The sequence below is a fragment of the Poecilia reticulata genome, chromosome 16, assembly GCF_904066995.2.
Source record: "Poecilia reticulata chromosome 16, P_reticulata-male-v2, whole genome shotgun sequence".
In the NCBI taxonomy this organism is placed as follows: Eukaryota; Metazoa; Chordata; class Actinopteri; order Cyprinodontiformes; family Poeciliidae; genus Poecilia; species Poecilia reticulata.
The window spans coordinates 7913841-7939280 of NC_088845.1; the positions used below are offsets into that span (position 1 = coordinate 7913841).

The 25440-nt window shown below is 38.7% G+C and overlaps 1 protein-coding gene across 4 annotated transcripts in view; it reads left to right on the top strand.

Annotated features, from left to right (window-relative positions):
• The window catches only part of rftn1b (raftlin, lipid raft linker 1b), a 140297-nt gene that overhangs the window by 105279 nt on the left and 9578 nt on the right, over positions 1-25440 (top strand). For all 4 annotated transcript variants that reach the window (XM_017309614.2, XM_017309613.2, XM_017309612.2 and 1 more), the window contains 2 exons: positions 2627-2745; positions 19208-19311. In XM_017309614.2, coding sequence (XP_017165103.1) covers positions 2627-2745; positions 19208-19311 — 223 coding nt within the window. The remainder of the gene's footprint in view (positions 1-2626; positions 2746-19207; positions 19312-25440) is intronic.

Here is a 25440-nt window from a genome sequence, read left to right on the forward strand (position 1 = left end):
CAAAGAAACATTTAAAAGTGAGGGACTACATCAGTGAAAACAACAATTTCACCAGTTTTAAATGAAGGATTTAGAAGATTTTTGCCACTAAAATGTGCATAAATTTAGTGGATTAACTTCATGAGGCTGTGGACCTGAAATCGATATGCAGTCATATTCAATAAATTAGAATACTATTAAAAAGTTAGTTTCTTTCAGTGACTTAATCCATGAAGAAAAACACACTATATAGATCAGTTACACACAGTCTGACATTTCCAAACCTTTATTTTCTGCCAGTTATGAGGATTTTCCACTCAGTGCTAATGAAAACATGATATTTAGGATTAGAATATTTTGTCAGGCCAATAAAAAACAAATTCTAATGAGAGGTGTGTTTAATATCTGCTTAAAGATTCTGCTTGCATGTTGGTGAGGTATTTGGGACACACACGTTCTCGCGACTTTTCCAAGACCACCTAAATTTAGCCCTTTAGGATCCAAAGAGTCTGCATGCGTCAGCACATCTGTGGCTGCTGATTTCTGATGCCATGTGTCAGCTGCTGTCACCTTGCCACTCCACGGCAGTCCACTCTCTGCTGCCGCCTTTCCAACCAGTCCAACAGCTCCGACACATTTGCATGCCTCGCCCTGCGACCTTGAGCATGTGAGTCACCGGGGATGGAGAACAGTTTTACTGAGAGCACATGGTGCTTTTTGCAAGTGTAAACAATTTATTCTCAGTCGGCCTGCCGGCTGCTCGGCTCAGCTCACAAGTCAATAGGCGCGAGATAATGTTTATTCGTGCACGCACCCGGTGGATTCCCCTGACAGACTGTGTGCCCCCCAGCAACCGGTTCCCATCTTCTCCTGCCTCTCTTTCTGCCCCCCCCTCTCGTCTCAGAGTCTGTGTGCATTATCACCGGAGACAAGGCTAAGCAGCGAGACAGGAACCGTGTGCTGATCCCACCTGAGTGATCCCTGTTGCGCTGGCAGGGAACCAACACCGATCCTCATCGCCTGACACTTCCCAAAACGGTCCCTTTACTAAATCTGCCAGGCAGGGAAGGCTGACAGTTTAGATAGGGAAGAAGAAGTTGGAGAGAAAAGAGGCAAAGAGGACAGGAGGAGGTGAACACGGACAATGTCTGTATTTGGGGGAGCCAGTGGACGTCTGAGAGATGTCTTCAGTTGAGCGTGCATGGGTCCTAAATGGGTTTTCAGGGAGGGAAGGAAATAAAAGAGTCTGTCATCCTGCGCTCTGCCGCTCCCTCTGTCTTCCTTCCCTATCTTCTCAGGCTCTCCAGCCACCTCTCATCCCTCTATTATTAAGGCTCGGTAATGAAATGTGGAGTGTCTCGTGTTGGTTCCCGGGCTCTGGCAAACTGTATTAGTGTGTAAATGGCGTGGCTGTAATGAGAAAGCACTCAGGCCAGCTGGGAGGACCGGACCTCGGCCCGTGGTGTGTGTGTGAGCGTGCGCGGCGTCTGAGCTCCTGCATCAAATGAATAACAAGAGAGGTTTCTGAGGGGCCGCAGTGGTGTTTCTGTACTGGTCGCCAATCCTGTGATTGTTAGGCTCCAACAGAACAGAGACGCTTCGAAAATCTATTTGGTCAGCAGCAAACAATTCAGCGTCAATGTCAGTGTTGCTAACCTCATTTTGGGCTTTCTTAAGGTGAAGAATGCAGGCGTCGCAAAGGTTTGTCTCTTATCGACTGGCTTCATTAGATCTGTGGCTAATATCACTTAAATTTCTCCAAGGATAGCGTTTCTGTCCCGATCATTCAGACGCACAGCAGCGCTTCTTTTAAATTATTTCCCCTGCAGGGTTCACCTTGATCCTGAGCTGTAATTAGCCACCATGTCATTTGCTAATAGCTGCACAGCTTTAGGTTAAGTCGTCCATTTTTGTATATGTAGCTGTGCTTGTTCATTCAGAATCAATGTCATGTCGGAAGAGTTCTTTCCACCTGACTGGTTTCCTTCCAGTTTTGCCCTTTATTAAGCTCCATCCATCTTCACATTAAGCAGTTTTCTTGTTCTTATTCAAGAAAGTGATCCCATTAGCATGATGGTACCACCAAAACCAGGGGTTTCCACTTTAATTAAGCTTCTGCAAGTTTTACATCTGAGATTCATTTCATTTTTGATCTAATCTGACCAGAGAACCTTCTTACATGGTTTGCAGCAGATATTTAGCAAGACCTTCAGCAATGACTTTCTATACTTAAGTTTTTTTTCAGGTGATTAATGTAGGCATAACAAGCTGATTTTTCATCTATCCAACATAGACTGACTTAATGCAATCTGTGGCTGCATTTTACCAGTTAAATCTGTTCATCATTTCAGAAAAAGAGGTTTTCAGTCTTGATCCTCAGGACATAGAGCAGTGCTTCTTTTACATGCTATCTGCTACCGAATTCACCTTGAGCCTGAGCTTCAATTAGTCTCTGTGTTACTGTCGAGCCCAAACATCTGCAGTTTTTGATCAAGAAGTTCACAACATGTCCATTTCTGATTTAACATCCTTAAGGCGATGCTTTTTTTTGTTGTTGTTCTAAATTGTGTTCTTGGATATTTTATGAGTTTGCAATGCTCAAAAGAATGGTTCTAACTTCTGGATTTTGTTTTTACTTTCTCCACAGATTTGCTGCCTAAGACAGTGGAAAGCGTCTTCATCTTCCAAGAGGCGAGCGAGGGTGAGCCAAACGCTGCTGCACCGACGTATGATGCCATTGTAGTGGAACAGTGGACCATCATTGATGTAAGTTTAGATATTTGTCTTTTACTCATTAAGTCGGCCGTTTCCTTGCCTGCAGTTGTTCATTGGGATGAGATGATCCGGCAAGTTGAGAACTTTTCCTTCTGCCTCAGCTGTTTATCACAATAGATGCCCTTCATGGCCACAGATAAAACCCTGGTCCATTAATGTATCCTCACTCATGAACAACACAACAATATCCTTAAACTTCTCAGCTTGAGAATCACATTTTTCACACTTGTGAAGCTGCAGGCTTCAGTTGTTTGATTTGATTTGTAATCATTGTTATTTATTTATTTATTTATTTATTTATTTATTTATTTATTTATTTATTTATTTATTTATTTTAGTTTAGTTTTTTTTGGCAGCAGTGGCCTTTGTTCATTAGCAGCTTCACAGGAATAAGGACAGGAAGAGAAGGGAAGGACATGCAGTAAATGACTCGGGGTCGGGAATTAAACCTCGGACAGTCACTTCTACCGCTGAGCCACCTGGTCCTTCTGATTTGTAATGACTGCTTTATAACACAATGTAATCTTCCTTTACCACTGAATTCGACTTGTTCAGAGACATTTTGCCCATCCTCCATCACCTCATCCCTGAGCCAACCTCACTCCCAGAACCCCAAAGGCAAATCTGGCAAATCTAACTTTATGGGAGATGTGTTGTGGCTGTTTGTCTTATCAGAGACATACAAGGTCTTATCTGAAGGCCGATTAGTGTCTTTTCTCAACAAGTCCCAAGTTGGAAATCGATTTTTCATGGGAGTAGAAGGGGTAGCAGGCGTTTAAAGTCCTCTCATCTGTTCGTGTGTGTTTTTATGTTGTCTCTTGCAGCTCAGTGCGCATATGTCTGTGTCCGTCATTTGTTCGATTTTAGGTTTTGTGTCCCTATATGTGCATGGAGATCCTATCTGGGTAATTGAATTTGGACTTTTTTGTTGCCTGTGGCTGTCCAAGTGTGAAGAGAGACTATTGTCCTTCTAAAATACGTCTCTCTCTGACTGACCACCATGGCGCTGATGGCCTTGTGTGCCAATAAAAAGTCTCTTGCAGTCCTCCCCTCATCTGAGCTGAATGGTAATACTGTTACAGTTAAATGGATTTCAAGGTTTCCTCAGAAACACCAACCAGGAGTGATGCCAAACCGTCACCAGTGTTCCCGAAGATCCAATCAGCTCCTCGCTCCTGGAGGCTTTATCAAAAGCCGTTCCACTCGAGCGAGCTGCCAATTCAGATTGACACTTGCTCTTTCACAATGGCTGATCAGGGCTGCACGTCATTTCCATTATCTGCAATAACTGCCTAAAATTGATATGCAAAGCATCCTCACAGCTTCTTATTGTTTCATTTCTGTAATCATTAAGATAGAAAATAAAGGATATTAATTACAGTCGGTTTTCCTCCCTCACCGTCTTTAGTTAAATAATCTCTTCTCGTGAATGCTTCTATAGTTTCATGCAGCCAATATTCTCACAGGTGGTTGAATGTATGAAATTCAGCGAAGAAGAGCGCATGCAATCATTTATATTGTCGTTAAGTGGGAGTTTGTCATTTCCCACTCGGAGACTGCTTATCAGCGATTGCACAAACGTATTAGAATATTATCGTTTCATTCATAAACTGGTTAGAAATCATAATAGGATTAGCATTTGAAAAAGACTGAGTTGCTAATGACATCAGATCCACAGGTGCTTTAATAATTCCTGCATTTCACTGGAATATTCTAGGATAAATTTGAAAGTTGAAACATTAAACCAAACAAAACAAACAAAAAAAAAAATCTGACTGATCAAAAAACTTGGAGGAGTTTACAATAAGATTGACTCTTTTGGGGGCGACTGTGGCTCTGCGGGTAGAGTAGTCGTCTTGCGATCAGAAGGTTGTAGGTTCGATTCCAGCTTCCTCCTGCCACGTGTCGATGTGCCCCTGAGCAAGGCACTTAACCCTAAATTGCTTACCGAGCTGCATATCGGTGTATAAATGTGTGAGCGTTTGTATGGGTGAATGTGACTCTAGTGTAAAGCGCTTTGAGTGGTCAAAAATGATCGGATAAAGCACCATATAAGTTCAGTCCATTTACCATTACCAACTTTGGAGAAAATGTTTAAATGCAGTGGCAGAGAAAGTTTGAACATTTATATCAATAGAGGAAAAGTAAAGCAAAGGAGAATAATTGAAAAGCTTTTTCAAAGCTAAATAAAGCATTTTGCCGTTGTTCCCTTTAGATCAACAAAATAAGAACCTGATGCCTCATGATATTTCACGTTAATTGGAAATAAGTGTCAAAACCTTTGTTCGTAAGAAAGCTGGGAACAGACATGCTGAAAATATTAACACATATAGTTAACAACAACAATGGTATCGCTGAGTGAAAAGAGATGGTCAAATACAGACACACTCAGCCAGAAGTAGTTTATTTGAGAAAGAGAAATAAAGACGGTTAATCTATACATCAATGACCCAGTCAAGGAAAGAAAGGAAACTAAAAAAAGAAGCGTACCACAAGCACCTTTTATAGGAAGGCTAAACAAAGAATGTACACAAAGTTTGTAGGCAATAGGTCAGTCAAGGACAAGCAGCTAAACCCAGAAGCACTCAACTAGGAGTAATTTCACTGAAATTGAGAATCACAGGGGGTGCATAACATTATTTGCAGCAACAGCTGCCTCATTGCCTATAACTAGGAAAAAGAGGCAACTAAACACAGAAGCACTTTTCTGGAATTGTGTTGTATAGCAAAGAAAAAAAACAAACAGACTTTGCAAAGTAAATGAGAACAAAGGTTTGGCATGAGCCTCCATTAAGAAGACAACAAAGCCAAACACAAATGCACAGAGACCCACTTTCCAAAAAATAGAAAAACAAAAAGTACACAAGGTTCATGGTTAGCAATGGATCAGTATGTCCTGTAAAGATAAGCGACTAAACCCAGAATCCCCAGTCGAGGCAAAGCTTTTATGGAAAACAAGGCAGAGAGAAAACTGAGTTAATGGCAGCAATAATTGCCAATAAGACGTGAATGGAGTATGGCAAGAGAAAATGCCTGAATGAAGAAAAGTCAGTTGCAAAACAATGCTCAAAGTCACTAGGTGCTTTTTATTTTTCTCTTCATTTGAGTTTTCAAACTCTGTATTAATAGTTGATTCTGGATGTTGCATCTAGTTGTTGACATCAACACTCTATAGAGAATATCCTGCTTAACTTTACTTCATGGAGAATTGTCACATTTATTTACAAAGCTGTAAACTGCAGCTTTACATAATTATTACAGCAGTATTTGACGACATTTAACAAAATGCAATTAATAACAAAATCCCCATTGATGAGTATTTTCTTTGTTTGATGGACTGCACCAGAATAAGATGATTTTATAGTGATTCATATATTGCAACTAATCCTTTTTCCATTTTTATTGTCGTCTTACACAACCACATCTCGATGTTTGGCAACCAGCTTAAACAAATCAAAACAATTGAGTTTCGCCTTTTGCAATTAACATAGAATAAACCTTCATCAAAAGTGATGCTACCAGAGATTTTCTGTGGGAAAAAACTGCAGAAATGCATCGCCTTTTGTCCTTAAAATATCATGTGAAGCTGCATCATCCTAAACATGTTCTCCTTCCTGGGCATAAATGACCTGAATAGAAATCGTAGAATATAGACGGTGAAGTGTCAGAAAATGAATAACTATTCAAGCACCTCCGCTAAGAAACTCCAATTAGGACTGGCTCCTCATCTCTTATGTCCTGTGGGAAAAATCAATACAGGAAAACAGGAGCTTCCCTGAAACTAATGTTCTCTCTCTTATCACCGAGCTTCACAGCAGCAACGACCAAACAAAATGTATTCGCCTTCAGACTTCAACCCGGGTTGGAATGAATATGTCTGCTCACCATCAGCCGCTGCAGGGAAATTTATTTATCCAGAGAGCCTCAATGCATTAGCAGGAACGTGTTATATTTCTGTCTTTGAAGGCACAAAACATCCAAGCATGTGTTAGATTTTTTTTTTTTTTTTTTGAAGAGAAAACATGAACCAATATTCTGCTTTGTGTATCTGATGTGCAAGGAGAGTCTGACGTTATTAACATACGCAGAAGCTTCCCTTTCAGCATGCTTTTTTTGTAGCATTTTTAAAAGCACCATTATCCACTTGAGTTTTGTCAGATCTAGTACTGGGCCCATTATTGGGAACACATTTTAGACCACAAGCTGAATTCGGATGTCTTAAGATGATAGAAACTTTCAGAAACAGTCTGTCCTCTGAAATATCAGATTATGGTCCAAGAAAATGTTCCTTTTTATGGTCAGAATATTTAACAAAATGAAAAAAAAAGGGTGAAAAAAATAATCTGTGAATGTGATGAGAATTGGGAAATTTCAAGAAAAGTCTTCCAGCTGCAGGATTACTGATGAGGACCGATGGGTTCATGTCTGAAGGATTGGGCCCCACTAATATAAATGTTCATCTCTGCTTCTTGAATCTATTAGAGTTCCTCTTTCACAGCACAAAATTTGGAGATGAATCATGTATGATAATTTACGGAGGGTTGCATCAGGCAGTTTACTGTAACAGTGTAACACGTTGTCATGGCATTGTAGATAAATTGCACGCCATTTCTGGAACATTTTGCATATCATTTTATGCTTTTTTTTTTTTTTTTTTTTTGCTTTTTAAGAGAAATGCCAAATGGTTTGGCATCAGTTAAAGGACTTGGCAGGGATTCTACCACATTTTTCTGAATTTTTGTTGTCACTGCTGCTTTAGCTGCTATTTAGGCTTTAGAGAAAAATCATCAGCGGAAATTCAACACTCAGCAGTTTTCACATGTGTTGTTCCTTCTTCGAACGTCGCTAAAGTGAGGGATGCTTGAACAGACAAAGAAATGGCAGAAAAATGTCTTCCAGATGTCATAGAAAGATTACATGTTTGGGTTTTTGTAAAGTTGCTTTCTGGGGCAACAGAATTTCATAGGGAGGTTCATATAAAACAAAATGACATCTGAGCCATTATTCAAGTCAAATTAATTTAATATTCCGCTAAAGTTGAAAAAACTTAATGTTGCAATTGCTATGTCTCCCTTAATTAAGAAATGCAATTAAAATCACATGAATTTGTTCATTCGATAGGTCATTAATAAACATGCTGCGCCATTATTGTTGTCTTCTCCACCAGTAGAAACATCTTCTTATTGATCACATGATTGGTGTGATCAGTTGCAGTTTTGCAAAAATAAATCAATGTCAATAAAAACCAAACACCCCTTTCTTCTTAGCGGCAAAACTTTTTTAGCAAGAAAACAAGTTTTTTCGAAGTTGCCGTATTTCGATAAAGCAAATTTATGTTCAAAATGTCAAATTACACAAGGAAAGCAACATTGCTGACCCTAGAAACACTGGGACAGGAACACTTTCTAAGGAGCAACAAAGAGCAGAAAAGAATAGAAATAACTTAGTTGTGTTCATTGCACAGAAAGAAAAACAAAGCGAGTCGACAACAATGGGCCCCTCCACGAAACAAACAAAGCTAAACACAAAGGCAGCCAGAAATTTCTATGGGAATGAAAACAGATGAATGCTTGAAGTTGATGATGGCACCAATCAGTCAGTAAGTTCTCCAGCAGCTACAGAGAAAGCTCATTATAACATAGAAATGTTAACTCATAAATGAGGAACAAAGCTGTTCAAAGATCAATACCGAAGCACCTGACCGAAGCACCTGACCGAAGCACCTGACCCTGCCAATATCAGGGATCGTTCTTACAGGATGATTTCATCCTGATCCCCAGAGAAGCATATTAGCTCTCACCACTGATAGACAGTCATCTGTGTAATCTTGTTTACAATCATATATTGCTAACTGGGTTCAGTGAAACTGGTTTGAACCGAACAAACAAAAATCTGCTCAGTTTCATTTGACACGGAATAGCAAATTTGTAGCTGCAAACCTTGACGAATAAAATGCGAATAATGTTCCATATCGCATTATGTAAGAAGATATGTGACTGGGATGCTCGCTACTCTAATTAGGCTCAGCAGAACGTTTCTTTAATATTTAATCACAGTAAAGAAATTATTATCCTTTTCAGAAAACACCTGTGCCTTATACAAACCTCAAATAGATTGTGAGCCGTCTCTGACTGCAAGAAGGCTCCTTTTTATAATTAACCTTTTTCTTAAATGGGTGTTCAAAATATTTGAAAGCTCAGTCTCTGCTGCTGTTTATGCTCCCCCCCACAGCTGCAGCACATTCAGATTTTATGCTCACCTGGTCCTTGCTTCAGTAATAATTATCCCAGTATTTAGGCTTCCAGTTTAGTTCACTCCTTGATGGATCCTCCTATTGTCCCTCATTGTTGCTCTGTTGTCTGCCATGTTCCTGATTCCCCTCACTTTCTTCCATCTGTATTTCCTGTCAGTTGCCTTTCAAAGAGCATCTGTTCTCGACTTCATTTCACCTGCCTCCTCCTGCCTGTGTTTTGGTCGTCTGTCACTGCAAAGACATGAACGTGTCACATCTCAGTCTTCTGGTTTGAGCTGAACCAGACATAGAAGACTTTCCACTTTCCAGTTGTGGCAACATTGAATTTCCACAGCTGCCAAAACTGAGACAACTTCATATTTTTTAAAGCTGATAAGTCGAGTCGACTTCGACTATTCACTGTGACGTCATAGAATCTCAACAGGATGCTTCACAGCGATTTATAGGCTTTATTATCTATATTCACAGCAAACACTAGACAGAAGTCTAGTGTTTATTTTTAATGTTTTAATGCAGAATAAAAAGAACAGAAAACAGAACGTTATCTGAAATGTGGTCCGAAAAGTTGCACAAAGTCAGCCGGTCTTTTTCCCAAACATTGGCTGGTACTGATGACTTCAGCTTGGACAGTTGCACCAAGGAGTCTAATTATTATGTTAACCAGAATTGTGCAACGTTACAAACGAACTTATTATAAGCTGATCACCGTTAATTTAGGGTGCAGTTAAATCCAGTGCACCCGCCTTCTGCTCCAGACAACTCCAGGGCAGCAACTCTGACTTCGCAGGACGAACCGACATGTCGACGACGGCAGGGATAGGCTTTGTCGGATTCTCAGAATACAGCTTGAAATATATTTCTAAATGTTCTCACACAGTGTTTTTGTAAGAATGTGAATTTGCAAGGCCAGAAGCTTCGACACGTTTAATCACTGAAAGTGTTGTCTTCATGTTAACAACTTTACCACAGTGGCGTACTCAATATGCTTGTAGCTTCTTCCTGAGGACGTATCCTGTCCCTGTCTTCCAAAAAGACTAAATGAACACATCCAGACACAACATGTGTTCCTTACCTGCTTTTTTTTTATGACTTGAACTTTATAGATTTTCCAACAAAAAATATACCCTAATTCCACACTCTGCATATTACAATTTAGCTTCAGCTAAACAATGTTTAGTCCTTGTGGATTCTTCAGGCCAATACAGTTATCAGAAATTACTTGAACAAAAAAAATTTTAATAAATAAATGAATAATAATAAAAGAAAATTACAGTGAAAATCTGAATGTATCGGTGTTATTTTATGTCATATTGTGTATGTCTATGTTCAGCTGATGTTTACGCGTCTTGTCTTTTTTCTCTATTTTTACCTGCTTAAAGTCACCTGACTTAAATGATGAGGTCATTAGCAGCAGACTTTGGATAATTTAATAATTTGGCTGAGATGTGAGTTTTCTGTGTCTGGTCTGTGGACTACCTGTGGATGTTGAGGACTGTTTCCCCCATCTTGGGCTCAAACTCTGTGATTAACTCCAACCCAGTGACGACCAAAGCTGTTGGGTGATGTAGAGGGCGGGTCAATCAGACATACCGCTCCATCCTTTTATTAATTCAAGTCATGAGATCATAAGAGCACCAGTACCCACAACTATGTGCTGTGACTCTAATCATTACGTCACAGTCACTTGAACTTCTAACATGTGCAGCTTCGTTTCCTTTCTGAGAGCTTAAGGTCATTATTAGATAGAGTTGACATTACTTTGGGAAACTAATGTTGGTGGGTAAATAAAATCTTCTTACAGCTTAGAGGGATGTCATTAGGTAGAGTCACAGGTTTGCTCAGGCCTTGAACTTTGAACTCTCGACCCTAAAGACAAACCAGAAAATTTGCACGGGGAGATTTGAGAGAATGTTTCTATCCCTGCAGAGAGATACACACCCCTGAAAATGATTGTTGACAAGGTTAAAATTGAAGGAATGGCAGTTCAAAGTGAAAGTAAGTGAAGGGAGCTTAACAGTTCCAGCATTGTTGTCACTTATTCCAAGAATTCACTTCCACCAGCAGCTTTGAAGAGAAGCATTTCACAGACGGCACAAACTAAATTATGTCTAAAATGGGATTAGGGTTCAACATCACAGCATCAGTGTGGCAGCAGAGGAATCTTTGAAGAAATGTGATTAAGACTTAGACAAAGACACCTCAGATGAACACAAACATGTTGTTTTTATGTTTCCTGCAAATCGGGTTCCCAAAAAAAAAAAGAAAAAAAAAATCCACAGAGTCCATTGGGTTCAATAGACGTTCACAGGTTTTGTTTTTGCACGTAAGGCAACATGCTGTTTTGTTTTGCTTAATGTGAATCCTCTGCTATTATTCAGACTATGAAATCATGTCCTGTCTGTGTGATTCTGTTTGAGTCGGGTGTGTGAATGTTGAGGCTCGAACATGTTGTGCAGAGAGCTGATGAGTCGCCTGTTCATCATATCTCTATTCTCTGTGAGCGAGGTGAGAGAAGAGCTGACCTACATAGAGGGAGAGCAATTTGCACTCTTCCTGACGGTGAGAGATCACATCCTTTCTGTGGGACGAGGGGAGAAATGTTCCACAGGGTGTTCGAAAACACAATAAACACCTATCCATCCTACTTAAGTGAATCAATAACTTTATGCTTTTTGAAGTTGAATTAACTTTGATTTCAAACCGAATCGGTTTTTAAAGATTTTACCTACCTTTTTAACCAGCCTGTGGCTCTTTATGCAAACACTACTTTCCTTTTTGAACATCCGCATTGTCAGTTCTGTCAAAGAGACATTTCAGCTCTTGCATTTTACAGTTGGTTTCATTTGAAAAGTGCTGTGACAATCAAAAAGCCTCATTTATGAACCAGAGGAACAATGAAATCTGATCCAAAGGTCGACTGACGCAGCAAAGCATTTCTCAGAATTTATTTATAAAAAGCCAACTTTGAATGTGAAATTGACCTTATCTCTCAAGGCCAGAGCTTGATTCAACTTGTCTTTTATTATATTGCTGGTTGTATTAAGTTATTGAAGCCAAGTATGCTAATAAATCCGTCACCATGTTTAGTCTCGCCTGAGTAGAAAATGATTTATTCTTTTTGCTCCTGCTTTTCTTTTACAGCATAAATCACAACACAGACTTTTCTCAACCCATTGAGTAAAGTTTTGTTGAAAGTTTACACAAGCAGCATTTAAATTGGGTAATATGTTTCCTCTAAAGATTGATCTTGACTTTGACTATATAGATTTGTGAGTCGGTGTCAGTTTTTGTCTTGTTGTGTTCAAGAAAGGGGTTTCTGCAGATAATGGTGCACGGCGCTGCATCTTTTCTCTACCCATATTAGGTTTTGATAGTTTAAAAATAGTTTCAAGTTAAATTATAGTTTATTAGTTTATTTGGGACACATGTTTAGTATGAACAAATATTGCAGTACCTTTTCTTTGTCGGGGGTTTTGGTTACATGAAACATAATAAAAAATTTAAAAACACAAATACAAAAGAAAGTAAAGATAACACTCATCAACATTCAACAACACAAAGCTAGCAATAAAATACAAGTAAAAGAAAGATGGCGATCAGTTATAACTGATTGATCTTTTTATAAAATGGTTTCAGCTGTAATAATGAACCTTAATTTTCACTATGCTTATTCCTCCAAGTTAATCACAATTCTGGGGCTTTATCTTTGATAGTTTAATAGATGAGCAGCCTTAAAAAGACTTCTTGTCATTTTAAATAATACCATCTTATAACATGTCATTTCAAGGCATTTTTATACATATATTTCAAATTATCCTAGTCAAGTTAGTGTTATTATTTAAATTTGTTTTAAAGAAAATCCTCTAATTGAAGCAAAGCTTAACAAAACAAGCTTAATGGTTTGATTAAAAAAGTTATTAATTCATACCAGGTAATGTTTTTTTTTCTGTTCTGGGGGGTCAGTCCATGTTAGGTATGTTTAAAATAAGTTGGGAGTAAATGTTGAACTTGGGCAATAAGCAGGATCTTTATTTTTATTTCTTTTTTCTTTTTTTTTTGCAGTTACTGAGATTGCAGCCTCAAGAATGAACCATTATGCTTTTTGACATAAATGGTTCTACTGTCTAGCAGAGAAGAGACCGTCTTTTGAGCAATAATAGTCCAGGAGGGAAATTAAATTTTTATTTTCATTTTATCTTACATGAAATGCTTGTATTATAGTTCTTCCTTGTAAAGTGCACAATAAAAGCTTTTACTGACACACATAATGAACTGCGAAAACTCCACCAGCTGATGCTCAGCTTGCTTAACTACCCCATCATGTGATATCCTGTTACACCATTTGTCCTGACTCAGATGCATGATAATGGCTTGTAAAAGCTAAAGTCTGGATGCACTCTAAGATTTATTATTGTTGGAGTAATCCAGTTTTAAGCTTGTGAAAGGTCCCCTGAGGGATTAGGTAGAAAAAAATACCGGATAGAAGCAATAATGACTAAAACATTTTCAATGGCATAAATGTTTGGTTTTGTGGTCGTCTGTTGTGCATCCTTGGACTTTCATTTGAATTCCCGTCAGTCTTTGGATGAAAGAGCTTGTTCATGTTGGAAAGTCACCACCTTCCAGTCACACCCACCTGCTTCCAGTATTGAACCGACTCTTCACTGGTAGCAACATGATCCATTTGTGGAGTTTGCTTGGTAATCTGAGGTATCCTGAATCTGTCTTCACACAACTGAAACTCCCATCTTGACATTTGTAAAAAGTGCTGATCAGAAAAACTGATCTTGGTTTGAGACGTTGTTTTGATGCAAAGTGATGTTGGCTGCCCAGTTGAAGGTAACTATTGCTAAGATGTTTTCCAGCACATCTATCTTCTTTCACATCAATCAGTCTGCTGTAAATTGATAGTTCATTTCTTCATTTCTGTCTACATGATCATGCTGAAAACATCTCACTTTTGATCACTTTTAGGTGAAATTGGCCCCCCAAAAACCATTCCAGAGTAGCTTTAAGGTGATTTTTTTTTTTTTATCTCAACATTATTGTAGCCAATCAATGATGCATTTGAGAGCACAAAGTGGAGCTGCTGAGTCTTGAAAGGTTATTTCTGCCCTTTGAGAAGTAGATGTAGACACCTCTGTTGCTGTGACAACGCTGCATGTTGAGCGAGGCAGCCAGGATCACTATCTGAATGCCCTCTTTTTAAAGCAGTTTGCTTCATTATCAGCAGACTTTGTTTAGGTCTGCAAACCTGTTGACCCCCAACTATCTGAAAAAACCCACAGAGAGCTGGTTGTGAACAGTATTATGTCTTTATTTTTTACAGTCTTCCAGTGGAGGGCGAAGGCAAGGAAGCAAAATACCAGACTTTTTGTTGTGTGTATAAAGTGCATATGAAACGATACTTTGACCCTGTGTCCTAGGAGAATAAAATTCTCACAGGTTTATTTTTTCTAACTTTGCTGAACTTATAGCTGCACTTTATGTGAAAATGAAGGGAATTTAGGGGGGGGGAAATGTTAGTGTCACGTATCTTTTTGTGTATTATTTAAACATCTTTTACAGGAAAAACTTCCACTTCTTTCCTACTTAGATACCATTCAGTAAGAAAGTTGAGGTGTGGTTTTAGAAACTGATGTTCACAGCAGACAGTTTCATGAAGGATTTAAAGTAGCTTCAGTTGAAATGGTAAAACTGCAGGTATTCTGCCTTCTTTCTGAGCCATTGCCTTGCAGATATCATCGACCACAATGTGATGACTTTGTTTTTCAGACTCTCGGTTTGGTTGCTGAAGTGCTGATGCAGCGAGGTGGCCCCTGAATAATAAGTCAGCGGAGAGCGAAGGAGCCACACTCCAGGACTTTGATTAACTCTCACCTTCTCCAAAACCATTACAGAAAAAACATATTTCTCAATGTACTCTCAGGGCAGATTTGTTTTTGGGAGTGAGTCCAATATAAACCACAGAAAATGTTGATGTGCTTCTTTAGAGCCTTAGGAAGTGCAGTCAGATAAATAGCAGTATTTTGTCTTCTAATGATTAGCAACTTGGAGTCTGTTTCAACTTTCTGAGCTGTTTGTTCATGTTGTGTCAATTTGGTCAATAATATGTGGAAGAAAAATATTAAGTTGTGTAATCTCCTAAGTGCTTGAGAAAATGATGAGCTCTGGACATTGACCAACATATGTTTAGTAATTGATGTCACTGAACTGCAGAAAGTGCCGGGTAAGAACCGGAGTCATATTTTCCTTCCAAACAGGTAGACTTCATTGCAGTCTTTTTAACTGATGCTGAACAATAGTTTTTTGGATCAATATCACCTTTTCTCTTCCTTATTTGTCTTCTGTTCAACATTTTTATGGATGGATGCTCATGATTAAGCCACTTAACTCTGACTCATTAATCAGACTGGCATAAGAAATCTCTACATGTTCCCATTTTCTTAATTGGTTGCATAAAATACTCCAAGATGCCACACAGTCTGACAGCAAAAGAAAGACGATCATGAGCTCTCAAAAGCTGCTTCTCATCAAAAAACTTTTAAAATGCAGTAGATGATTAGGAAAGTTGATGCATTTCTGTTTCTCTTTACTGATAAACTTGGTGCTTAGTACTTTTAGAGGAAGAGTAGGTTGTCAAGTATTTAATATGTTATTTATGTCTGACGTGGAGAGGAATCCATGATGCATGGGTAGAACTTGCAGACTATGAGGAATGATTCAAACCTGGCCTGGGGTCAGAAACCCCGTCACTGTGGCAACAGCTGCATCACAGTAAATCAAAACTGTCAATCAAACTCATGTACTCGCTGCTAAATGTCCTAACGACCGAGCAACAACTCACCATTACAGGAAAACCATTTATCTGCCGTCATCAGTGGCCATGCTAACCACCCTAACAGCCTGACACAGTCGACTGATTGACAGCGTTAAGACCCACCCCCAGCTCTGATTGGCTGTTTCTCGGTAGCATGGGAGCACTTGGAGACAGCAGACTGGCTCAGTTTTTTTCAGATTATCTGTCTCATGCCATACTGTCACGACATAGTGACAGTTTCAACAAATATGTAAAAAAAATATATATTTTATAAAAAGTATATATATATTTTTTTTACTAAATCCTGTCTAAAAACCGCCTCTTGTGGTATTCTGACTGGAATTGGTCACCTTGCTGTCGTAGCAGAGAACCATTCTGCTGCCTTACAGCTCCCAGTTACCAACCTTAGGTGGGTGGAGGTTCTGTATTTGTGTGATTTTCCTTCTCTCTCACCTGTTGGTGTTTAAATAGTCTCAAAAGGTAGTTCTTGGGTCAAAAACTAACTATCAAAAAGAATGCATAGTGGTGAGATAAGTTTTTTTTTTTTTTTTTTTTCTTACCAAAGTTGTTAGCTGGACCCTGGAAAAGCAGCCAGTGGTTCAAAGAAGTATTTTGAAAGATCTTCAGAAAAAATAACGATCATGAAAATCGAGCATGTTGAGAAGCAGATGGTGGTTTAAAACTTTTTCCCAGTAGCTTAACACTTTTTAACAGCGTAATTATGATCGTTTGTGGACTTGTTTATTTAGAAACCGTTCACAGAGACTGTGAACTGTGAATTACTTAAACTTTGGCTGACTGTAGGCTGATGTAAATTAAGTGTTGTAGCAGCAACACTGTGCTGGTCTCTAGAGAAGAGGTTGTTGACTGTGGTTTCTTTGCCAGCATAACCAGTGTGGCTGTTGGTAATGGGAGCTTTTCATTAGGCTAATGTGTCTCCTCACTTCCCTCACTCACATATCTTCTTTAAGTGTTTACTCCTTCGAGCAATTACCTCTACAGAGTATAAATAATCTGCTTCCTTTCTCTGTAAAAGACTCGTTTGCTTCCTTTGCAGTGAGCATCTGAACGATGTCTAAGTCGTTCAGAGACATTTTGGTTAAATTATGTTGTTTATATATATTTTTAAAGTGAACATTTCTCTGTCTTGGATTGGCTTTAGAAATCCATTATATGTCTAAACACAGACCATTTTGGCTGAGATATTGGAACTTGTCTGTTGCTAATCGTGTCCTCTATTCATTGAACTATACATATGAAGCATAAATCGAAGACTGGTTATGAGTATCGCTTATGTTTTAGTTGTTATCACAAATACAACTAAAATGTAGTTCCTCATCAGACCAGGCATGTCAAACTTGGTCACACATTTCCCCCAAATTTATATCATGCTGCAAAAACATGAAATTAGTTTATACTACTAATTCAAACAATAGTGTCAGGGTTTGAAATCACATAGTCTGGCTTTTTTGTTATTGTTTACAGACTGTTTAAAAGTCTAAGCTTAGACTACTTTTAGAGAAGGGAGCTTTGCTAAACAATTTGTCTAAATAACATCTGTGAATAGATGCATTCTAATTCAAGTCTAAACTACAAATCAGTTTTGAGTTAGTAAAAGAATTTTAGTTCAGATGCAACATTTTCTGAATCATATCTGAAAACCAAGATAAGATAAAAACAAGATGTTGGATGTTGCCAGTAGATGCCAAATATGAAAAAGAAAGTGAGCCAAACAATCAGAAAATGAACCTATTAAGCGTGTAGCAGCCATATCGGATATTAAACACAAAGCGACTTGTGAACCTTCAGCTCTCCAAGTCAGAATTACATTTTTGGTGGGTACTCTGTTGGATTTTTCTGACTTTGGATCTCAGAAATCCACATTTCTGAGAAGGAACGAAGCTTATATATGTTCTCATATATATTTTCAACAATAAATAAACGTGTCTCTAAGCTTGCAATATATTAGTATTGTTAACATTAAAAAGGGTGCATTTAAAAAATATAAGACATTCTTTTTAGCTTTAAATTAGGCATCTTATTCAAACCATTCATGTATAACTTTATACATGGCTCTTTACATGTCTTTACACATGTCAGAGTGAATTTAAACAAAAGGTTTGAACATCATAACTTGAAAAGCTTTAGCCTCTGAATGCTGCTCTACTGTTTCTAGGGGACACAGTTATACGTTGTTGGACTTTTAATAACCTCCAAACCTTACATGTCTATCACTAAATTACTAGCCTGACATTTTGGTTACCAGGTGATCTTAGAAATCTGTGGTGGCTGCTTTTGTAAGACTGGTGAGGTAAAGTGAACAAGTACATTCATGGGAAACTTTGACAAGTCCAACTTTGAATGGCAACAATTTGTACTCTTAGTAGACCAGTAATCTTGTAGGTGTGACAGTTTCTCTCTTTTACTTAAATCTTTTACCTCTTACAGTTGGTTTGCACACTACGAATAGACTCCTGTTACGTCAGGCTGCCTCTCTGACTCATTGCAGAACTCCTTTTGTTGTAATGTTAGTTTTTAATTATGCATTGGTAAAATTGGTTCGGTTTCCTTTTTAGTCTTTAAAATGAAAGCTATTTTGCGTCGTTCGCCATGTCAAAATGAATCAGGATAAGGTTTGTTGGTGCTTACTGATGTGTCCTTTTGTGTGCCAGCTAGCCGAGTGACACGCGTTGTGGTTTCTCATTTTCGGCATGGCACGACGGCAAACCACACACACACTTCCGCTCTAAACTGATTGAGTGTGTGTGCTCTAGAAGTTCATCTATTGGGGGATTTCTTTTCAGTCAGAAGTCAAAATAACCATTAAAAATGTTTGATTTAAATCTATGGCATTTATGAGGCTATGAAGCCATGGCTCATTTAACCCCAAACACTATTAAAATGTTTCGCACATTGTGAGCTCTCACACACATGCAGTCTGTTTATTGAAGGACTCGGTGCACTGACAAAATGCCTGTCATGAATAAAGATGGTTTCCATGTTGACTCGTGGCAGCCAGGGAGTTTCTGCGGTGGTTGATTTATGTCGCAGGGTTTTTTCGCTTCTGTGTGCGTTGCTTTGAAAACAGACAGTACACATTCAGTATATTAAAGCTGTCATATCTGAGAGGAACTGTGTTTTTCCAGCTGACATTCCAGGCATTGCTGACAGAGTTTGATTGCATGTCATACTTATGTTTCTCGTAGCTCTGAAATCACAGTAAGAATACAGCCTGTAGGATAATGTGCACACTTCCAACACATTGTGTCGTGTGGTTTGAGTTTTGAGAGACAAACTCTGATGATTATGCTCCAGTTTTAGGGTGTGTGTTTTTGATTGCAGGTTGTAACAGACGTTTTTGTTTTTTTTTTTCTCCACAGGGTTTGCAGGTGAAGACTGATTACGTTCCTCTACTTCAGTCTCTAGCCACATATGGATGGAGACTCACCTGCGTGCTGCCGACTCCTGTAATCAGGACTAACAGGTAATGACACTATTTTCAAGTGATTTTTGACCTCTACTGACATCTGTTGACAACCCTGAGAAGTGCAGGAGCGCTTAGGAAAGGATGCTTGATGCTGTTTGGACAGATTTTACCATCACAAAAAGCTCAATATTTCAGATGTATGCTCACTTAATATGTATTTGTTGTTGTTATGCTGTTGTTTTGCTTAGTTTTTTTAAAGCATCAGATGCTACATAAATAATAGCATAGTTGAAAAGGTAACTGACTTGAATAATTCAGGACAAAACAGTGAATTCCTCTGTAGCATGTATTTCATCTTCCACTTGACATTACCCAGTTTATTCTGTACGGAGTTAATCCAGACCAGTTTATTTATTTTGAACATGTTAGTAGTATAAAATAGTGGCGCAGTTGGTAGAGCTGTTGCCTTGCAGCAAGAAGGTTCTGGGTTCAATTCCCAGCCCAGGTCTTTCTGCATGGAGTTTGCATGTTCTCCCTGTGCATGCGTGGGTTTTCTCCGGGTACTCCGGTTTCCTCCCAAAGTCCAAAAACATGACTGTCAGGTTAACTTGCCTCTCCAGATTGTTCCAAGGTGTGAATGTGTGTGTGCATGGTTGTTTGTCCTGTGTGTCTCTGTGTTGCCCTGCGACAGACTGGCAACCCGTCAAGGTGACCCCGTCTCTCGCCCGGAACATTAGCTGGAGATAGGCACCAGCAACGCTCCCAAAAATGCTAGAAAATGAAATCAGTACTACATGAAACATCAATTTCCACCCGCGACAACAATTAGCTCAGTCCCCAATTGCTAAAGGGGATCTGCAAGAACAAAAGGAAAGATGAAAACTGGGCTTCCTACTTCATGTGAAGCTATTTTTAAAACCTACTGGCAGTTTTTCAGTGAAAAACTAGACACATAATATATGCACAAGTCAAGTCTTCAGATGAGTTTGACAACCTTTCAGAGAAGTTAACCTGAGTGTGTGTCAGTCTGGGCTGTGCAGCTGCTGCAGCTGCCTGTGCGCGTCTGTTGACAAGCAGCGGCTCTGTTCTGTGGAAAATCTGTTCGCAGAACTGTAACGGTTCCTCTGCAAAGCCTGCGCTGACTCATCACTCCCAGCTGCTATATGAGTGTACATCCGCTTATGGTCAAAAGGCCTCGCTTGTTGTCAGATGCACAGTAAAGCCTCGCATTGACTCAATGGTGATGATTTAATGAAGCAGTCTGATATGCTCCAGAGACGCTGCAGGGTACAAAGAACAAGCATAAAGTACACATGTAGTTTAAAGTTAGAAAATCAGAGAATAATCACGCAACCAAATAGAGTTACAGTGAAGCTGTATAATCAACCATAAAATTGATTCAAGCCTGAATAAACCTTTACTATCAAAAACGTTGGATATCATTTAGAAATAATTAACTAGAAAGTAAAAACAAAGCTCTTTTTTTACAATTAGATAATTATTCTGAAAGAGATATTTCCTCATTTTCTTAATTTATGAGACAAGTAGGCAGCAGCACATGAAGCTTTCATTATAGTTATTGAAATTGGTTTTATTGTTTTAGCACAGTTTGACCCAAATGCATATTAACAATAACAGACTATGCTTTGCAAAGGTATTCATAACCGTTAACCTTTTCCACATTTAATCACATCACTGCCATAAACGTGAATGCACTTTATTAGGATTTTATGTTGCAGACAATGTCATCTCCCACTTGACATTACCCAGTTTATTCTGTATGGAGTTCATGCAGACCAGTTTAAATAATTGTTAAGTGGAAGAACCATAGTGCATGATATCCAACATTTAAAAAAAAAATAAAAAACTGAAAAATGTGGTGTGCTTTTGCATGCAGGGATGGAAAACATCAGTCAACTTACAGCATCATGGAGACCGAGGAATGCAGCAGACGTGTCGGAGATAACGTTGTGTAGAAGTTTAAATCAGGGTTAGGTTCTAAAATAATATATCAAGCATTGGACATTTTAAGGAGCATCATCTGAAAATAAGCCTATGCACATCTGTTAACCTGCCACCACATGGCCATCCACTTAAACTGACAGGCTGTGCAAAGAGAGCATTAATCAGAGATGGTAAGACGAATCGAGCTGCAGAGGAGTACTAGTAGGAAAGAGATTGCATAAAACTTGAGACTAGCCCGGAGGTTTGCCTTCAAGGAGGAAAGCAACCATAAACATACAACCAGGCTGGAAAGGGAACGGTTTTAGATCAAAGCCCGGAAGCATAAATTCAGCTGAGAATCTGAGAAAACACTTGAAAAGTGATACTCAAACCATCTTAGCTGATTTTTTATGAACATTTACTAGAACAGCTCAAAAAAGTTTACATCCAGCTTCAACTGCTGCAGAAACAGCTCAGAAGTCAAACCTGCTCACAATCTAAACTTTTAACCCCGAGACATTTGTTTCCATTGAAAGGCAGATTTTACCTGTGGTTGTCAGACAAGGTTAATCGTATTAATGAGTAAATGTGTGAGGTCTGTGAAACCAATCTGCAACAAATTAATGGTCACTGAAAGTTGTCTCTTAAATAAAGAGCAAGGAACAAAAAGGCACCTCATCCTTTGGTTTTCAGCAAACAACCCTTTGAGATTCATCTTGTTGGAGCATAAATCCAAAGTTTCTCACAGATTTAACTAAAGAAATCTGAACACATCATGTCTTTGTGCCTAAAATTTAAATTTGATATTGATCTTAAGTCATCTGGGATGTGTCGACACAACATGGGTCATCCCAAGCAATCAGTAAGGCAGTTGACTAAAATAAGTGAAAAAGTATACCAAAATAAATTCATAGTTTCCATATATGCTTTCATTTGGTCTTCACATTAAAGACAGACATTGGCTTTAACTTTTCAAATGTGACCCCTTTTTATACTATTATTTTAAATTTTTACACAGGTCCTTACAAAAAGCAGCTGTTTTTACAATTATTGTTACTGTATCTTCATTTTGTCTATGCGCAATCAGAACTGTTAGCCATAACAAAGTAGCTAAGCTTTGAGACAGGCAGTGTCTCCATCGGCGCTGTGACGGATTATTTGCCCAACCTTCTGCTCAGCTGCTCATGTTCACTGCTCTTTTAGAGCGCAACTGATTAATTGCCTCTTTATTTTCATCTTTTGTTTTTATTTTCCCCCAACAAGCCCTTGTCTCATCTTTCTGAAAACGCCTCAACACAAAAGCACAACACGGTTAATTAATCACACTCGGCCTAGATACAGAACAAGATGGAGCTCGTTTCTCTAAAAAAAAAGTATTCTGCGCGCTGAAGTAATGCTTGATGATCGCTTTCAGATTAGCAGCAGTCATTACACTTGTTTTTGAAGCGACTTCTTCATTTTTAACAAGTAAATGTGCGTGCAGCTTGTTGTCTTAGAGGCTTCCAGGGCTGCACTTCATCTGGAGGGGGTCGGATGAGTGTCAGTGATCTCAGCGGTGGCTGAAATTAATGCAAAAGTGGAGCTCAAGCGGCTTCTCCACACAACATTAATTCTTGTAGCAGGCGTTCATGTTCACCATACTCAATTAATGTAGATGGTAATTACATTTTGGAACCATTAACTACAGTTAATGTGAATTTCTCTCCATTACAAAAGACCAGAAAACAACAAAGACTAAGAAAAGTTGACACAAAGGTAATATTTTAATGACAAAACGTTATCTAAGGTTTGGGATCAAAGCCATTTTCACACCTGCAACTTGATTCACCTGACAAGCTCTTACCTCATCTCATCCTCCCTACTCAGTTTCTTAAAACTTCATCTTCATCATCACCTACATTCAAAACTCACTTTTTCAGACCTTTCTTACGTTTCTCCTCCTTTTCATCCCTTTATTCCTCTGAGTCTTCATCTGGTTACATAACCATTATTCCCCACTCATCTTTCTCTCACTTCTTTCTCATTGTTTTCTCTACATAGATGTAAAATGTAGATCCACCCTCAGCATCCATGCTCTTCGTCCCTATTTATAACTGCGTTCTTTACAATCAGAAGAGGAAACTCAGTGTGGAAGTGCAGTGTTTAGGAAATGGGCTTTTCCCATCCAACTCGGTACATCGTGAAGTGGATGAAAATGACCAGGAGGAGGTTATGAGATGAGAGGACGTCCAGTTGACGGTAAATGGTGGTGGAGTATCATGATGGAGTGATAACCAGATGAACTGGGTAGAAGTAGACTGCTGGGTAATTAGAGGCATGACTGAGGTGTGGCGCTGCTCGTAAACCGAAGTTAACATATACACTATATTTATCTGTTTTTCCTCAACCCCTACACTGTTTTTACCACAGGTTCTCTTTTGAACATTGTTGAATTTGTCGAGTCATTTGTCTGCTGTCACAGAAACCCCAAACTACTAATCTCCTCCTTCCTAACCAACAATCAAGAGACTTCACAGATGATCTTCGGTAACACTTTATTTGAAGGGGGGTGAATAAGACTGACATGACACTGTCATAAACATGACATAACACATGTCATGAACATGAATAAGCCTTCATGAATATTTATGACTGTTGTCATAAAGCGTCATTCGGTAAATTATGACACTTTTAATACAAAGTTGACATTATTCAAAATGTCTTTGTTATGACAACTTGTCATTAACCAAGAAATCATTATTGTTTAAACTTTAACTTTAATAACATAAAGTTACCTAATTTTTAAAGTGCAATCAGTAATACTTTTATAACAAATTTATATCAGTAATGATTTCTTGGTTAATGTCAAGTTGTCACAATAAAGACATTTTAAATAATGTCAACTTTGTGTCATAATTTACCAAATGACGCTTTATGACAACAGTCATAAATATTCATGAAGGCTTATTCATGTTCATGACATGTGTTATGTCATGTTTATGACAGTGTCATGACAGTCTTATTCACCCCCCTTCAAATAAAGTGTTACCTGAGCTTCAAGCTACGTCTGTACCTTCATTTATCCATCCATTGTGCCTCTTATCCAGTCATTGGATGAGAGGCACAGTACATCCCGGACAGGTTACCAGTCCATCAGTTATGCCTCATCCTCGTCTGTTTGGTTGAAAAATGTAATTTACCTTATCACTGTGCAACCCTTTCCCAGAAACTGGAATATTTTTATTTTATTTTTTTATCTTAATGATTGAAATATCTTATGAATAGGAAGTTTGCTTCAAGTGTTTTATTTTTTAATTTTTTATTGGGTTTGTTGTGTTCTTTCGTCTGTAACAAATTAAGCTACCAACAGTTACATTTACAACACAAAAACAGCCACAGGCTGCCTCTGTTCTGCACAACATGAAGATGTAGCAGAGCAGCTGACGCTGACAGCCAAGAGTAGGTTCAGTGAGGGCCTGTAATTTCCTAAGACATCTCACTCCTTTCTAGTTTAATGGCCTGGGGGCTTTTTGCCCGTTAGTTATCAGCTTTGATTCACCGCAAAGTCATCCAGCATCCTTGACAGCCCAGAAAATAGTTTATGGATAAACGGTGGAAGGAAGGAGGTAATGGAAAAAGGGCTTTGGATGGTTTAGATAGTGAGCCCTCTGTGAGTCCATTTCATGTTGAGAGAGGGAAGATTTGTCGCAGGTTTTGAAGGGATCTGCAGCAATCGTAAAACCTGCCATCTTTCATACAGTGCGATGATCAGCAGCCATCTTGGTTTTAGAAATGATCCAATATTTCCCCTCACTTGGTACATTTCCGTGAAAAAGTATAAGCCTCCTTATAGGTTTTTTCTGCTTTTACATTTTGGTGCATACATACATAAATAAGGCTGTGGGGAGGTTTGAGACGAATTTGCAAAAATAATCTACAAGGGGGCAAATGGAAACTGTCAGGAAACATGAGACAGGCTTAAAGATCCCCAAACATCTGGAGATTATGAACTGAGAAGAGTTACAAATTCATCTCTAAGGCTCTGTGACTCCAGCCAACCACAGTGAGAGACATTATCCACAAGCTGATAAAACGTAAAGCAGTGACAAACCGTTCCAGCAGATTACAAGTCGACCAGAATTCCTCCAAAAGCTCATTAACCACTCATTTAGAATGAATAACAACAATGCCATAGCAACATCTAAAGGTCTATAAATAGGTCTTAATTATTTCTATTAAGGTCAGAGGTCGAGATTCAACAAG